At 41.3% G+C, this 18,433-nt stretch overlaps 1 protein-coding gene across 2 annotated transcripts in view; it reads left to right on the plus strand.

Annotated features, from left to right (window-relative positions):
* Positions 1-18,433, plus strand: part of SMG7 (SMG7 nonsense mediated mRNA decay factor) — a 62,348-nt gene that overhangs the window by 30,734 nt on the left and 13,181 nt on the right. For both annotated transcript variants that reach the window (XM_058176974.1, XM_058176975.1), the window contains exons 11-17: positions 36-106; positions 2,133-2,193; positions 2,941-3,060; positions 5,819-6,251; positions 8,318-8,462; positions 9,385-9,776; positions 10,985-11,359. In XM_058176974.1, the coding sequence (XP_058032957.1) occupies positions 36-106; positions 2,133-2,193; positions 2,941-3,060; positions 5,819-6,251; positions 8,318-8,462; positions 9,385-9,776; positions 10,985-11,359 (1,597 nt within the window). The remainder of the gene's footprint in view (positions 1-35; positions 107-2,132; positions 2,194-2,940; positions 3,061-5,818; positions 6,252-8,317; positions 8,463-9,384; positions 9,777-10,984; positions 11,360-18,433) is intronic.

Genomic DNA, 18,433 nt, shown 5'->3' on the forward strand with positions numbered 1-18,433 from the left:
TGTGTTATGTAAGTAAAATTCTTCTTGATTTGCAGTGTTTGGCCTTGGCTGATTTCTCTTCTAAACAGTTTTCAGCCTCATGAAGAAGACCTCTCCTGCCCTAATGGTAAGAACACTCCCTTTTGGCATAGTTCAAGGAAGATAAGAGCAGAGTTAAGTCAAGAACATTGTAGTAGGAAGACACTGATTAACTGGTGTAAAAATTTAAGTTGAATCAAAACTGTTTAGCTCACATTGACTTCACTGATTCTGAGAAGTACCTTTTAAGTACCCATGTAGATTCTATTCTATGCCCTCAGCCTCCATCATTTTATTTGCCCAAGCTGCTCTTTGGTATCATTAATGGTACAGTTAGTTTACAGTTTTATATTTGTCCTTCAATACTATCATATGCATTACAACAATCAGTCAAATAGTTGGTAAGTGCAGAGAAATAAGCCCACAAGAAGGGGTCCAAATAAGACCCAAAAAAGGTCAAAATCTGCAGATGAAAAATAAATGATAATAGGAATATTCAGAGATGTGACAAATACAGAATTTCCCAGAATGGTTACTGAAGCTGGAGAATATTCTGTGCAATATTAATTATGAATTTTCTTATTTTGCTTTCAGGAAGAATTGCATCTGTTGTCTTTTGGATTAAAATTTTAATACATTCTAACTACAAGTGGTTCTCGATTTATTACCATTTTATACCATTTAAAATTAAAATGGCCTTGGGACAGGTGCTATACAGGCACCGTATAATGTCCGTTCAGCTCTTGGCAACTGGCTCATCTTTACGACCTCCTGCAGGCACATGATTGTAATTTGCATTTGGAAGAATGGTTTTGTTTAACAATTTTGTGATTTTCTTTAACAGCTATAGTGATTCATTTAATGATTGCTGCAAAAAATGTTTTTTAAAAATGGGCCCTGTCATATGGGTTCCTTGACTTACAACCACACCCAATTATGACTGGATCTCCGATTCCAATTGTAGTTGTAAATTAAGGACTACTTTACGACCACAACTGGGATAGGAATATCTAGTGCTAAGTTATTTGGTTGTAAAGGTCAAGGTGATATGACTGCTTCAGTTAGTAAGGGAACTCCCCATTGTCATTAAACAAATTCCACCAGTTGTTAGCCAAGGGCCTGCCCTAAGGTATGCCATTCCAGGCTTGGTTCCTCACAGCCCAGTAAGAGACTCTGCTTCCTCTTCAATTACCCTTTCCTTCCTATAAACCCTCCCCCACCAAATCTCTGCTCTTTTGCCAGTGCTACACCCTGGCTGGTGAGGTAGTAAGCAACCCTACACGGCTATGGGACTGCTTGACCTGTCAGAAGCCCCTTGAGCCACAGGAAAAATCCCCAGGAAGTCCCATCAGCATAATGTGCACCCTGAGTGTGCACACAAAGCCACAACTGTCCTGGGAAGCTCCCTAAAAGCATGGCATCACAGTTGAGTAGCACGGCGTGAAGCCACAGCCCAGTTGCATGGTGCAAAGCCAGCAGTGTAGGGTAAAGCCTTAGTAATCCCTTGAAGCTCCATCTGCCTCAGCCCAGCCACATTCACTGCCCTGCACTCCCTAGATCTAGGTTTCCCTCAACATGGTCAGCCATCCCAGTTGACCTTCACTGCCATCTAGCTCCCACTGCTGACTTCCTGAGGCCATCTTGCCCAGATGTTTCGATGAATCTTCTGTGTGCAATCAGGGTAGGGGGACGTTTTACGTAGCCATCATCTGTCTCACAAGGGCCATGCTAGGCATGTTTGGTCAGCACCGGGAGCAAGAAGATGGCAGTCATCTAAGGCCACAGGACCCACAGATACAGGGTGTATAAAAGGCATATATAAGGGGAAAATAAATAGAGAGTGAGTTGAAACATCCCTACAGTCGTAAGTGTAGGCAGACTGCCAAGTGCCTGAATTGTGATCATGAGAGCACTGAAATGGCTGTAACTTCAGGGACAAGTCGTAAGTCCATTCAGTACTGCTGTAACTTCAAATGGTTGCTGAATATATCAATATAAACTGAGGACTACCTGTAACTTAAAAAGCACTTGATATTTATTGGATCAGAGCCTTGCTTACTACGGAGAAGTAGACTTGAATACAGATGTACATATTCCTTTGTTTCATTCACTAGCCACCCCTCTTCCAGAAGAGTTTGAGCTGCAGGGATTCTTAGCTCTGAGACCCTCATTTAGGTGAGTAATTATTATAGATAGATGATACTCACCAGTGCTATTCAAATAGTGTTAATATCCATTATTTTCTAAGCTCTTTGTAATTATTGGCACACTACAAAATTCTGTATATTTTCCTTATTTTCTGTAATACATTGTTAAAGAACCATTGGGATTAAAATTCGTTAAATTTCAGTTTAATTTTTGTGTATTTAAAGTTTAATCTCTTTGGAAGCCTTTAGGAAAAGTGGTGTAAGGAAAAAAAATGGATAATCTATTCTTCCTTTTCACTAAATAGGATTTCTGCTTTTTAACCTGATAGATCTTTTGGTATAATACTATACAAGATAACTGTTACTGTTACAAATTAATTTCCCTGGGTAAATCCGGCGGTGGGGGGGACTTGGCAGATCGGAGCCTGTAAACATATGCACAGTACTTTTCTACTCTGAAATTGATTCTGCTACTATTGGCTTTTATATTTGAGTGTTAAGGTGGAAAATTACTTGAAGAACAATTGCAGCAAGGATGATAAAGCTTGATACAAAATATATAAACATTGTGCAAGTATTTATCTGAAACAGAATAGTAAAACTTCCTTAAAATAGGACTCTTTCCCTGTCACTTACAAATTCTGTGTAATTACTTTCTCACTTAAAGGGAAACTTTAGATAACTAATCAGACCATTACATGTTAGACCTGCTTGTACCCCTCTTGTTCCTGATTCATAATACGAACGTCCCATTTTTATTTTTGTCAACAATCAGGAACTTGGATTTCTCTAAAGGCCATCAGGGAATTACTGGAGACAAAGAAGGACAACATTACCGTATAAGGCAACAACGCCTGATCTTCACAGGAAAATGGATCGCTGACAATCAGCCAAGGTATCTGTATAGCTGCTAGTATCATCCTATACCTTCACCCATGATGGCTCTCTTTGCCACTCAATATTGCTGTTTCATGTTTCTAATGACAGGTGTTAAAACTTGTAACAAAGGTATTATTGTGGACACTAATAATTTCATTTACACAAGGCAGTAATAGGGGAATGGTAGATACTTAAAATGTGCATAATAAGTATGGTTTTTTTTTCAAGGCTTAGAGAGCTTGTTTAGGAATTTAAAGCCATATTTTAGTTTGATATAACGGGTAGTCCTCATTTAATTAAAATCCCTAATTCCCATAATAATGACCAACAATTTCATTCCTAATCAAAGCAATGTCTCATAACTGCCCCACAGTAGTTTTGACAGTTCCTTTGGCTATGAATCCTGCTTGGGCATTACATAAGGACCCAACCTGATCCAAGCTCTTCCTGGCACTGTCCCTCCCATTCCTGAGCCTTGGTCCTTCTAAAATAGGGAACTATTTTAGTTCCCCCCCCCAATCTTCCTATCTCCCTCTCATTTCTGCCCTTTTGGCCACCTGCTACCCACTGCCACTTCTGTCCACCATGCACCACTGCCAGCTAGGATAGTCCTTCGTGCTGCGCCTGACTGCATGCCCCTTCTGGCTGGAACAGAAGGATCAACAAAGAAGGATCACCGAGAGACAATCCATAGTTTGAAGGCTCATCCCCACTGACAACGGCATCCAGCAAAGCACACATTTTCCCACCTGCATACCCTAGTTCCCACTTGCAGCACTTGCTTGCCTGCCCGTGCTTCCTGCCACCTGCCTGGAGCCCCAACTAACCTTTACTGTCATTTTAGCCTCCCTCTTTTTTACTGGGCACATTATCCTGGCCACACAGGAAAGTACTGTGGGAAGGTGGATATGTGCTGCTACCCTGCTGACTAAGCCAAACGTTCATGTTACACCTTCTGGCCACACCAGAATTCCTTTCCAGCACAATTTGAGAACTATGAGATTTAAAATCCTATGCATAACTGCTTTAAGAATGACATATTGTAGTTCATTGGGGAGAAACCCAGATTTAACATCCTTCTTCAGACATGAAGCTGGCTGGGTAAACATGAGCAGACAACTTTCTTTCTTATTATAATCTAATCCTTCCAGGATTCATCAGAATAAATTGGTGTGTGAGTGTAGAAGCCCAGTGAATTGAGCTTTGCAGAGGAAGTCTGTATAACTTTAAAAGAAGCATCCAGCCTTTTGCTTGGACAAGCACACTTTTTTAAAAAGAAGCAGAAAACCACAGTTGTAAGTTGAGAACTGGTTGCAACTCCATTTTTTCAGCACTGTTGTTACTTTGAACAATTGCATAACAAATGGAGGTTAAGTGCAGAATACCGGAAGCAACATAATTTTCAGGGCAACACGCCTCTTCAGATTCGTGGTATAAAAGTGTTTCAGTGTATGGGGGGCAGGGTAGGTGGGGGATGGAGCAAATAAATGCTTCACCTGCAACCCTAGAAAAAGGAGCCAGCTGCTTTAAGAAGTTGCAGACAGGCATCACATTTGCATCTCCTATACATCAAAGCATCTTTTTGACTTTGAATTTGAAACACGGCCTAGCCCTAATAGTAGACTGGCTAAACAGATTGAAAGAAATTAGTTGTCTTTTGGTAAATCTGATCACTGACCTAGTTTGATTGCAGTTTTGTAATAACTCAGGCTCCCAGCCCGACCGCTTCACAGCTTTAAGCAGGAGCTGCTGCAGACTGAATTGGAATCTCTTGCACCCAAAGCATATGAATTAATGTAGTGGGGTTTACTCCTGATATCTGTATATCAAAAATGTTTTCCTGCAGTGTTTCAGTTACCTCAGCATGTAAAAGTTGTGTTGCATGCAATGCATGGGGCTAGAGCTAGGAATACGTAGGACTCCCATTCTCTGTCCCCTTTCTTCCTTTTACTTTCTGAAGCTCTTTTTCTTCCAAAACAGCAGAAAGAGAGATTTTTCTAGAGATCTGAGCTGATCACTTGCATAGGCCTTTTTAAATTAGATTGGAGATCTTGGGTATCAAAAGCTGCAGGTAGTCATTCCCTACCTAGATTAATCTACTGGAGTTGGCGGGAGGGGGGAATGAAGTCCTTGCAGAGGGAGAATGAAAAACAATTGCTTTAGTAAATGCAAGATTATTACTTACATTTTAGTACTCATTATTTCTGTAATCAAATTCTTAAACATTAACCCCAGGTTTTAGTCAAATTAACTTAAAGAATGATGGTGGTGTTCATTCTTAGTGCAATACTGTGGCAAAGGGGGCTTTATTGTCTGTTGTAATGGCCTGCAATATAAGCAATAGCATTGTGCAGCATGTTTCAGTCAACTGAGCTATGATAGTGTTGTGCGATTTTCTTAGTTATATTGAACTTCAGCTGCTGGTTTGAAAAAAGCATGGTGAGTTTTTAGCGCAAATGCTACCACCCAGCCAAAGAAGCTACGGAAATATATCTCAAAAAGCCTTTATCTATTAAAATGTCAGAGGAGATCAGATGATAATCCCTGACTGCTTTAAAACTTCATCAAGATTACCCATTCTCAATTGGCATAAGTAAAGGTTGCTTTCCCTTTGATCCCTTCGATGTCTATTTTTACTTTGCTTTCAATTTTGTGGGCTTAAAATAAAAAAAAAGAAACCAGTGTATTTTTCCCCACTCAAGGTTTGGGACTTTGATTATCCTTGAAAATTTATCGGTAACATACAATTAATTGTTTTTATTTTTTTGTTAAAGGTTGATCCAATGTGAAAATGAGGTTGGCAAACTCATGTTTTTGACGGAGATCCCAGAACTGTTACTGGAGGAACATAATGAATCCAAACAGAGTCATGTCCTGCAGGAAGCATCAGAGCCACAGTTTGTAGATGGGAGCCCAGGACTTAAGTCCGTGCTATCTACAAGTCGAAACCTGAGCAGCAGCTCTGATACAGGAGATAAGCCAATGGTGACATTCAAAGAAAACATTAAACCACGAGAAATAAACAGAGAGCAAGGCCGAAACTATCTGACCAAGGAAATAGGAAGGGAAAGAAGAGATTATAACAAAGGAATAACAGCCAATAAAAATGATGGAAAGAAGGACATCAACAACAAAAGGAAGAATGAGATTAAGAAATGTGGCATGGACAAGAGTCAAGAAACAGGGAAGCAGAATGTAGCAGTACAGGTATGATTCTTTATATGTTATCATACCTCTGAATTTTTTCATGCTGCCACCTAATTTAGTTGCAATGTTATAAAGTTGCCTGAAGCTACCTTTAAGCTTTTGGATGATGCAGCATAGTGAGACAACTATGAGAGACAGATGCAGCTGGAGCTTCCATACGTTCACTTTGCTCATTCTTCCATACCTTCATTTTACTTACTAGAGGATCTAATAGAATAGTGGTTTATGTTTTATCTTTTTCATTGCATATCTATGATCTTATTTTCCTTTCCTTTCCCTCCTTTACTCTGTTAGTTGTTCTCTTCTTGGTACCTCTCTTCCTAATTAGAGCATGTCCAGTTAATTCTTTACTTAGTAGAGTGGGACTCACTCACTCACCCACTCACTCACTCACTCATTCATTCATTCATTCATTCATTCAATTGATTCGTGGCTGCCTTCTCATTCAGGAGTTCAGGATGCCATGCATAGCACTCCCCCTCTTAGCAACAGCCCTGTGATGTAGATAGGCTGAGAGAGAGTGACTTGCCCTAGGTCACACTTTGGAGCTTCAGACTGGACATGAATCTCAAAACTCCCCAATGCTAGTACTACCTCTTAATGATTACATGACACTATTATTTAATCATAGGGTTTAAATAAGCTTAATAATGCCATTATGTTTTCTGAAATTAAGCATTCTTAATATTTTTCAAAGTGCAAGAGTTATTTGCTAGCATTTGATGTAATATTATAGCAAATGTTTGCCAATTTCTTAGAGCAGTTCCAATTGGGAACTGGTCTAAGTGAATCTAATTTAGGATACATTTTATAAAATGAATTCAGTACAGAGATCTTCTTGATTAGATTCTTTAGCTGAAGAATGTTCTGTATTTATACACAATTCCATGGGGACAGATAGTACCTCCCTAAACACACTATTTTGCAGTTCAAATTTGCTTAGGGATTCATTTTTTGTTGTTGTTGAACTATGGTTCTTTTGAGAGCTTTCCCTTATAAGCTGTTGCTTCTAAATAAAGTATAAAGTTATCTCACAATAGGTGTTATTTATTGTGCTTTCTTTTCCCCTAAATTTCAGCTTTATATTTCATAGGTTTATTAATGTATTCATTTTTTTCTGGAATAAGTGTGTTAGTTTGGGTGTATGCATTTTTAAGGTACAAACATGTTGGTATCTTCATCTTTTCTGCAAAAAAGCCCAGCACATCTATGGTATATGAATTGCTGTAACTTTGAAGTTGCAACTGAAATTGAATACAATGAAGCTGACATTGATATAAAGAAGTAAGGACCAGGCTCTAATTTCATTAAAACCTACATCTTATACTCTTGTACCTGTAAAAGCTGTGGTAGTTTTGGAAACAGGGCTTCTGGACAGAGTTATCTTGTATCATAAGTCCAGTAGCTGGATAAATATTAAAATACTTCTAAAAAATCTCAAATAATGTTTTTATCAATGTTTGTATTTTAATATTCAGAATCCGTGGCCCAGCTGCTGGGAGTTCTTACCAACCCCTCTATTAGTTTTCTTTTGAAGCTATGACTCTTGAGTTCCATCTAGAAAGTATGAAGCCAAAGACAGGTCTGAGCTACCTCCTCTAGTCCAGGGGTCTCCAACCTTGGCAACTTTAAGACTCATGGACTTCAGCTCCCAGAATTCCTCAGCCAGCTTTGCTGGCTGAGGGATTCTAGGAGTTGAAGTCCACAAGTCTTAAAGTTGCCAAGGTTGGAGACCCCTGCTCTAGTCCACTGTGGAGATAATGGCTCCCCCAAATTCCAAACATGATCTTCAGTCTGAGTTCTTTTTTGAAAAAGCTAGTAGCATTTGTTTTTAAACTTGTGAGTCAGAGGAAAATAGTACATGATCAATCTAAAGTGTTCTGAGAACTGCAAATGTGGAGCTGGCCAAGGCCAAGCCCACATTCTTTGTTCCGGTAAAGCAAATCCCTGGAAAGAATTGATATGTCTTATACTAACTTTTTAATTATTACATTCTTAAGAAGGCATGGACAAGTGAACAAGGGCAAATATTTAGAATTATTGCCTTTACTGACTTATCACTTTAGGTAAAATCCCAGACTGAGTTGAGGAAGACTCCAGTATCTGAAGTCAGAAAAACACCAGTAACTCAGTCTCCAAATCAGGCCAGCAACTCCCAGTTCATCCCCATCCATCACCCAGGAGCTTTCCCTCCTCTTCCCAGCCGGCCAGGTAAAAATGCTCTTTCTCTAAACTAATCTTGGCTTCGTATAAACCGATGGAACAGACAATTAATGTCTCCCATATACTTATCTCTCTTAATTCAAAGGGGAAAGGGGCAAAAGGGAAAGAATGGATGTATGTGTATATATGTGATAATAAGTACTGTAAATGCATTTTTAACTGGAATGTTCACATTATTTCTAGAAAGTAGGCAGAATCATTAAATATGTAACGTTACCACAGTGCTTTTTTTGCCAAGATGCTGCATGAGAAGCCATCTTGCTTTTATTTCACAGTTTATATATGTGTGTGTGTGTGTGTATAGAGTATGTGACAAGGAAGAAAACGTACAGATCTTTTCAAACATAAAGGTAGATTTTGAAGTAGAAAACGTAATAAAATGCAAAGCATCCCTGTACTGCTTGAACTAGTTTATTTGTGTATAACAGTTTTTTTTAAAGAAGCCTAAAGTTCTCTGAGTCGCAGTGAAGCATCCCCTAGAACAGGTGTCTCCAACCTTGGCAACTTTAAACCTGGTGGAATTCAACTCCCAGCCAGCAAAGGAATTCTGGGAGTTGAAGTCCACCAGGCTTAAAGTTGCCAAGGTTGGAGAGACCTGTCCTATGATGTTAGCGATTTCGTAGAATTTTCCTCCAGCAAAGTGAAAGTACACCTGCAGGCTTACTGGCACAAACTTCTTCCCGCAAATATTTCTTCAGCACAGACGAATAGACTGAATTAATCCATTCTTGTAATTGAATGCTGACAGATAGGAGAGCTTTGCTTTACAAAGATTCTCTTTAGCTAGTAGGATCAGAGAGGTAAAGAAAGGACCAGTCATAATCTGTCTCAGTGGTTAATCTTGAAGAGGAGGCAGGCAGTATTATCCAAGGTTTCAGTTATTAAAATGTGTGCTTTTTTTTCTTTCAAGGCTTCCCACCTCCTGCCTACGTTATTCCTCCTCCTGTGGCTTTCTCTATGAGCTCAGGATATACTTTCCCAGGTGGTGTTTCTGTCCCAGGAACCTTTCTTCAGCCTGCAGCTCATTCACCTGCAGGAAATCAGGTGCAAGCTGGGAAGCAATCCCACATTCCTTACAGCCAGCAGCGGCCCTCTGGACCAGGCCCAATGAACCAGGGACCTCAACAGACTCCATCCCCTTCTCAGCAGCCCCTTGCATCCATACCAGCTCAGGCAACAACCCCATCTGCAAGCCAGCTACAGGTCCAGGCTCTTGCCCAGCAGCAGCAGCAGCAACAGTCCCCAACAAAAGCTGTGCAGGCATTAGGAAAGAGTCCTCCACACCATTCTGGATTCCAGCAGGTGAGCCTCTGCTAACTTTGAGAGATGAGTGTGTTCGAGCTCTAAACCTTTATACGTTTTGTATTCAAATAAAACAAAGACTCCCACTTAGATTGCAATACTGGCCTATCTATAAATGTTACAATGGCAGGTACAACCACTAAAGGAGAAAAGGAATTAACAAGTCAATGGGAAAGAGGCAGCCAAAATATGGTGAACAAGCTAGGGATGTAGTTGAAGACTAAGAACAGAGGAATATAAGAATGGATATTTACCCTGTTTCCCCGAAAATAAGACATCCCCTGATAATGATCCCAATTGGGCTTTTGGGTGCATGTGCTAAAAAAAGCCCCCCCCCTGGAAAATAAGCCCTCCCTGAAAATATTTAAGTCATGCGCAGCTGGTACCCACCATTTCCTCTGGTTAGGGTTAGGGAGACAGCTGGAAATTAGGTAAGATGGCAAGAGGAGCCCTGTCTTGCTCCACACACCCCAAAATAAGACCGCCTCAAAATAAGGCCAAGTGCTTATTTCGGGGTTTAAAAAATATAAGACAGGGTCTTATTTTCAGGGAAATACGGTATTAATGATCAAATGTCTCTTTTCCGGGCAAGAGGAATCAGAATAGTTCAGATTATATTTGATAAAACTTTTCCTACTGCTTCTTCTCAAGTATGGCATGGCCAGCCTTATAAATGATGAATTGGTATTATTGAAAGATTGATTAAATGTATTCGAAAGATTACAACTTAATATGCACTGTTGTCCTTGCAGAGCTGCAACATTGTGTCTTCGTTGAAAGATGAGAAAGATGAGAAATTATTTGACGGATGAATCTTAATGTCAAAATGCTGGTCTTGTAGTCTGTCTCTGCTAAAAAGTTTCTTTAGCTTTTCTCTGCTTGTGAGGTCTGAAAACTTTAATCTCAAAAGGAAACCATAAACTTTGGAAGTTTGCTTTGTAGAATTGAATGTGCAGTTCTGTGTAACGTTCGGCATTGAACATATTTTTAAAATAAGGTAATACAGTGTACAGCGTATGTGCAGAGAAGAACGAAAGGTGTTTTTTTTGTTATCCTATAGTGCTTGAGGTATTCAACCCTGTTATTTAATTCTGAGTCAGAGTATACTTGGCATTCATATCACAGTCAGTTTATATTCTGTGGTCAATCTCTTATCCAGAGGGTCCTGTATTACTGATAATACTGAAAGCTGGCGTATTTATTCTTAGTATCCCCAGGGAGACTCCTCCAAGCAGCTCTGGAACCCCTCTCAGGTTCAAGGCCCATTGGGGAAGATCATGCCTGTGAAGCAGCCGTACTATCTTCAGGGCCAGGATCCCGTGAAACTCTTTGAACACTCCTTGCAGCCTCCCCTTCTGCAACAACAGCAGCCTCTGGAGAAGAAAATGAAGCCTTTCCCTATGGAGCCATATAACCAGAATCCCTCAGAGGTCAAGATGCCAGAATTTTACTGGGACTCCTATGGTATGGCTGATAACCGTGTTGTGATGGCACAACAACAAGCCAACCTGGACCGCAGAGGGAAACGTCAGCAAGGAATCTTCCGCCCAGAGCAGGACCCAATGCCGAGGATGGGTTTTGAGGTAAACTAAGAGTTGACCATAGAATATAGGCAGTAGTTTCCTTTATGCCACAAATGGACAGTTTCTGATGACTTACCAGACTGGATGTGTAAGCCAGTCATGTCTTCCTACAATGTTTGCTTGGCATTCATTGGATGAATCTGTGTTTCTGGCTCAATGGTTCCACAGTCCTACTGTTCTTATAAAGAGTTAACTGGCAGAGTGTTCATGAAACCAGAATAAACCCAGGTTGTTTTGTTTTAAGCTCAGAACAAAACAATCCCACTTAGAACACTTCACTGGAATATTTTAGGCATACCGTGTTCCAGTGGAGCAAACATTATGTTTCTTGTATTTTGTTGTTCATAATTATTCCCCTGCATGAAGGCACAATACCAAAACCAAAAACCAAACCCATCAGGATAGTTTCAGAACAATCCAATAAAATCAGCTCAGAACTCAAATATTTATATTAAAATGACCAACACAATGGTACCCTTAAAACAATACTTTAGGATAGTGTATGTATTTAATGGTATGTAGGAATGATCTTGGGAGGCAGGACGAAGAGATACAGTTAGATGAAAGGCAACTTAGCCCCCCTCCCATAGAAATGTGGGTGGGTCCAGTGACTCAGAAGAGACCCTCCATAGTTTCTTAGCTGTAAAGGGACAGGGGGAGAAACGTACTTTCAGACACACAAGATACTGTTTATTTAACTTACAATAAAGTAGAATTAGTTATCTGTCCCATGTTTCCTGTCTGGTCTGCCTCACTGGGCTGACAATATACCACGCAACCATAATAATTTAAAATACAGTTAGTCCTCGACTTACGACCACAATTGAGCCCAAAACCTCTGTTGTTAAGTGAAACATTTGTTAAGTGAGCTTTGCCCCATTTTATGACCTTTCTTGCCACAGCTGTTAAGTGAATCACTGCAATTGATAACTGAGTCACACGGTTACGTGAATCCGGCTTCCCCATTGATTTTGCTTGTCAGAAGGTTGCCAAAGGGGATCACAGGATCTTGAGACATAGCAACAGTCATAAGTATGAACTAGTTGATCACGCGAGCATGGAGGCACTACAAAGGTTGTAAATATGAAAAACGATCACAAGTCACTTTCTTCAGTGCCATTGTAACTTTGAACAGTTACTAAATGAACTGTTGCAAGTCGAGGACTATGTGGATATGTTAATCTGTCAACTAAATAAAAGTGGGATGGAACAATCAGGCTCTATAATAACCAAATGATATACAACAATCTAAAAGGCTGTGAGATTTCCACAAAGACAAAGGGAGTTGAGTGGAATCCTTTAGGCACACAATTTGGGAGATTATAATCCTGGACTGAATATCGAAAAGAAGGCTTTTTCTCAAAGAATGTAAAGAACAGGCAGGATTGTATTGAGAAATAAGGCCAGGCAGATATTGAGGGGTTTGTGATGAAAGGATCCTAAATAGGGGCACCAGTAGTTTGTTCTAGACTCTGGTTTATGTGCCCAGGGGAGCTTACTAATTATCAGTCAGCAAACAAAAAACATCAATAGGTTTACTTCTGCACAGTCTATCCACAAGAACAAAAATACACTTTTGTACTGTTAGTTTGTGACTTTTCTTAAATATACATGCATGCGTTTATATATTTGGCAACACTCCTCTAAAAGTGATACATAAGTATCTAGCTGTTAACACAGTTCTCTTTTAGTTAGCAATGTTATGCAAAGAAGAGAAAGTAAAGTAACCACAAATACATACTATTTTTTCTCACTGTCTTTTGTTCTTTAAACTTCACTTACTTTTACTTTTGAGGATCTTATCCATTCTATCCAGCCACAAACTTGTTTTTCCCTTCCTTTTGACCTATTAGCTTTTTATATATTTGTTCTGTGATTCTGTCCTCATTCACTCTCATTGTCAGTTCAATTTACTTCTTTCTACTGGTCTTTTACTTTTGTACTCAACACTCATTAATTTAACATCCATTCAGACAACACTCGCCCACACTGTGCCTACTACATTCAGTGCTGATGTTCCTGCTGACATACCCAACTCTTACTTTCATAGAAAAAAGTGGACAGAAGAAGCACTCTGAGCCATTTCTGCTTCTTTTTGACAAATATTAATTACTTTTGACAGATACCTGCTGAGATGGGTGGCTATAGAAATTAAATAAATAAATACTTAGTAGCTGCCTGCTTCCATTTACGTACCTTGACATTTCTTCATCCATTCTCACATCTCACATGTATTCAGTAGTATCCATAAATCAATTTATTTTCTCTAGTTTTTTTGCCATTTAAGTATAACTTGACATTTTTCACCCTTGTTTTTCCTGTCAGATTTGAACGTTTGCTACATTAACATTCAGATCTATACTCCTCAATTCTTAGCAAGCCATTAGTGTTCTCTTCTAACAGCATTGCATTCTCTGCATACGAAAGTACATATGTATCCACATCCTTAACCCACATATCTCTGATGGCACATTTCTTATACATTTACATCCATAACTATGTTAAATAACCAAGGCCTGTTGAACTACCCTCATGAATGCTTTATTTGAATCCTACACAGCTATTATCACATTCAGCATCCAATCTGCAACTCTACACTTGTGCCAAACATTTCATAACTCAAAAGACTTCCTTCACTTCATGATATACGCTTTGCAAGTCAAAATGCAGAAAAGCATCTTTTTTATATTTTTTCCAGAGAAATGCACTGCAAAGCTAATCAAATAAAAGAATAAACCCTGAAAATTCAACTTTGCAAGGTTGTATGCAGTATACAGGCACATTAAACAGCTATCTGTCTGTCCATCTGTCTAACCACTTGCCTGAAATAGATAAAAAACAGTGATTTGATGATGTAGATGTGGAGGAAGCAAGATGGTTGGCAAAGATTGTAATATATCAAGAGACAGGGTGGTATAAACTAGTTTTTGTTGTATTTTCTCCTCTTAAAATTCTTTCACTTTTTCCAATTTAAGATTTTTTGCTACTTTTTTGGTACTCTGAGTAATATTGAATATGCCACAAGGGAATTGTGTGATAGCTATATATGTGTGGAAGAAAATGTTTAATATATTGCATTGTAATCCATTGATCTAATTTCCCCATAGCAAAGATTTTACAAAATGTTGATCAACTTTTCTGTCAAACAGCAGCAGCATGTGATAGACTTTCCCCTCCCTTACCTTCATTAGGACCAGCCAATAGCTGCAAGGATGGTACTTTGCCTGTTGTCTTTGTGGCTGATGGAGAATACTTTGCCTATTTGTAGGACTAAGGAACTTCCTGCCAGAGCCAGAACAAAAGCTCTGTTTATTGTATTGAACAGAATAATAAATCTGAAAGTTGGAAAGCAACATACTTTTTAGTTACCAGAATAAGGGATAGTTGGTCAGTACAGTGGCTTAGGGAGACTTTGCTTAGTAATGTAATGTAGTAATTTGCCCCAGCATCTTTTGCCAGGGTGTATTAAATACATATGTATACATTACAATATATAAAGAAATAATTTGCAACATCACAAGATACTGCTTGCTTGTAGTTTAATGTTGATATCCAACATGAGGTTTTTAAAACTTAAAATGTCACAAGAGGAGAGGAATGGAACATTATCTGGTGGCAAATTCTAAAGTCCAAGTTGGACATGGATTTCTTACAAAACTTTCCAGTTAAAACGTAATTTATTTATTCTCAAGCTTTATCACTGTAAGATTGTATAAATTAATATTTAAATAGTCAGATAATTCCTAAATGTAGAGGAAGCAAACCCAAACCTCTTTTCTGTCAGTTGTTCCTTGACTTTATCAGGGAAATTTTAAGAAACCCCCAAATGAATCATCTATCTATCAGTCTGTCAATGAATCAAATTTATAGAGCACCAAAAGGAACTCTGGATGGCATACAACAATCAGATAATTAATTAATAAATTAACAAATAAATTATATACATAAAAATCCATGTTAATAATTACCATTAAAGTGAAAAATACAAAGTTGGGACAAAGATGGGAGAAAAATAAAAATGGCCACCTCTAGAAAGGAGCCATCTGAGCAAGTCTCTGGGAGCCCAAGCCTGCCAACAAAGCCTTGTCTTGGGGACTTATCAAAAGGGATGGAGCTAATCTAATTTCAGGGGTATATTATTGAGAATAGTTTGTGCAGGAAAATAATCAAGGCACAAAATCACTTCTTTAAAAAAGTAATTAATTGCAGCAGTCCATCAAAGTCATATTAAGACAACATTCCTAAGTATTATAACTATGTTTTTCCTGACAGAGATAGCCACACAAGCCTACAGGTGGTAGCCCTGATAAGAGATAAAGCTAATACTGTTAAATCTCCTTATTCCTATATAATATCACCTTTTTAAAAATAAAAGCAAGGAGCCAATTGCTTCCTGTTAGTAGTTGCAAATATGTTAAAGGTTAATAATATTTTTTGCCCTTTCTGTGAGAGTTTGCTAGAAATATTATAAAAGAATATCATAAAGCTCTATAATATTTTATGTTTCAGATTTACTTTGGTGTATTTAGATTAATTTCAATAACCTTAAGACTTGATTTTATCCCGCTGTAACAATTTTGAAGTATTTGTCCTAGGATACTATAGATTTCAGGCATGAACTACATTGTCGTTGGGAATAGGTGAAAAAGGCAGATCATTGGGCATTACGGAGACCTGGTTGGGCCCTGAGGGGGGGGTCCCCCTTGTTGAGATGTGCCCTCCAGGCTTCCGAGCATTTCATCAGCCGAGGGTCCAAGGTAGGGGTGGGGGGGTGGCGGTTGTTATTAAGGAAGATCTAGAGCCGAGGGAGACCACTGTTCCTCAGATTGCCGGCTGCGAATCCCTCTGCGTGCGTTGGGGCTATAGGAATCAGTTGGGCTTGGTGATCGCGTACCTGGCTCCTTGCTACGTGACCACAGCCCTGCCCGAGCTGTTGGAGGTACTGGCTGCTGTGGCGGTTGAGACCCCCAGACTTATAGTCATGGGGATTTCAACTGCCATCAGTTGGCTTGTCATCGGCGGCAGCTCGGGAGTTCAAACTTCCATGACGGCCTTGGACCTGATTCGAGTAAATGATGGCCCCTCGCACACAGGGGAGGCAAGCTGGATCTGATTTATATCTCTGGACAGTGGTTAAATGATCTGGTATTAGATGATTTAGTAACAGAACCAATGTCATGGTCGGATCATTTTCTCCTTCGCCTAGACTTCCGAACCGCCATTCACCACCGCAGGGAGACGGAACCTATCGGTGGTTCCGTCCCAGGCGCCTGATGGACCCTGAGAGGTTCCAGGCGGGCTTGGGCCATTCCTGAGGATCTGGCCCACGGCACGACTGAGGAACTGGTCGTGGCCTGGGAGCAGGCGCGGCGGGGCCCTGGACAGTGTCGCGCCTTTGCGGCCTCTGACCCGGCGTAGATCTCGTCCGGCCCCTTGGTTCTCCGAGGGGCTGAGGGAGATGAAACGCCGGAGAAGACGCCTAGAGCACCTGGAGGTCCAGTCGCTCCGAGCTGATCGGACACTAGTTGGGACCTATTCTAGGACCTACCTAGTGGCAATGAGGAAGCGGCGCTCCTCGCCTCCACCCTCATTGCGTCGGCAGATAACCACCCGGCCGCCCTGTTTCGGGTGGCCCGCTCTCTCCTACATCAGGAGGTGCGGGGTGACCCTTTGCAGGGGCGGGCCGCGGGGTTTAGTGGTTTTCTTATCGATAAAATCGCTCAGCTGAGGGGCGGTCTGGACGAATTTGGGATGATCAAGCGAGGAGAGGAGGCACGTCTTGTTGAGCACATTTGGGATGAGTTTGACCCTGTGGCTCCGAGGGCGTGGACAGGTTGTTGGGGAGGCTTCACGGCACGACATGTTTACTGGACCCGTGCCCTTCCTGGCTGGTACTGGCCACTCAGGCGGTGACACGAGGCTGGCTCAGAGGATTATCAACGCTTCTTTGTTGGATGGGGTTTTCCTGCCGCCTTGAAAGAGGCGGTGGTGAGACCCTCCTTAAAGCCCTCTTTGGACCCAGCTATTTTGGGTAATTATCGTCCAGTCTCCAACCTTCGCTTTGTTGCGAAGGTTGTAGAAAATGCCGTGGCGCGACAGCTGCCCCAACACCTGGATGAAGATGTCTATCTAGACCCGTTCCAGTCCGGCTTCCGACCCGGATACAGCACGGAGACAGCTTTGGTCGCATTGGTGGATGATCTCTGGAGGGCCAGGGACAGGGGATATTCCTCTGCCCTGGTCCTATTAGACCTCTCAGCGGCGTTCGATACCATCGATCATGGTATCCTGCTGCGCCGGTTGGGGGGATTGGGAGTGGGAGGCACCGTATATCGGTGGTTCTCCTCCTATCTCTCCGACGATGCATGAGCGGTGTTGACAGGGGCAGAGGTGGGCCGCGAGGGGCCTCACTTGTGGGGTCCCACAGGGGTCGATTCTCTCGCCCCTGCTGTTCAACATCTACATGAAACCGTTGGGTGAGATCATCAGTGGTTTCGGGGTGAGATACCAGCAGTACGCTGATGACACCCAGCTGTACTTTTCCACCCCGGACCACCCCAATGAAGTTGTTGAAGTGCTGTCCCGGTGTTTGGAAGCTGTACGGGTCTGGATGGGGAGAAACAGGCTCAAGCTTAATCCCTCCAAGACGGAGTGGCTGTGGATGCTGGCACCCCGATTCAGTCAGCTGCAGCCGCGGCTGGCTGTTGGAGGCGAGTTACTGGCCCCAAAGGATAGGGTGCGCAACTTGGGTGTCCTCCTGGATGATCGGCTGTCGTTTGAAGATCATTTGACGGCCGTCTCCAGGAGGGCCTTCCACCAGGTTCGCCTGGTTCGGCAGTTCGCCTTCCTTGATCGGGATGCCTTATGCACAGTCACTCATGCGCTCGTTACCTCTCGCTTGGATTACTGTAATGCTCTCTACATGGGGCTCCCTTGAAGTGCACTCGGAGGCTTCAGTTAGTCAGAATGCAGCTGCGCGGGTTATAGAGGAGCTACGTAGCTCCCATGTAACACCGCTCCTGCGCAGACTGCACTGGCTGCCTGTGGCCTTCGGGTGCACTTTAAGTGTTGGTT

The sequence above is a fragment of the Ahaetulla prasina genome, chromosome 3 (genome assembly GCF_028640845.1).
Source record: "Ahaetulla prasina isolate Xishuangbanna chromosome 3, ASM2864084v1, whole genome shotgun sequence".
NCBI lineage: Eukaryota > Metazoa > Chordata > Lepidosauria > Squamata > Colubridae > Ahaetulla > Ahaetulla prasina.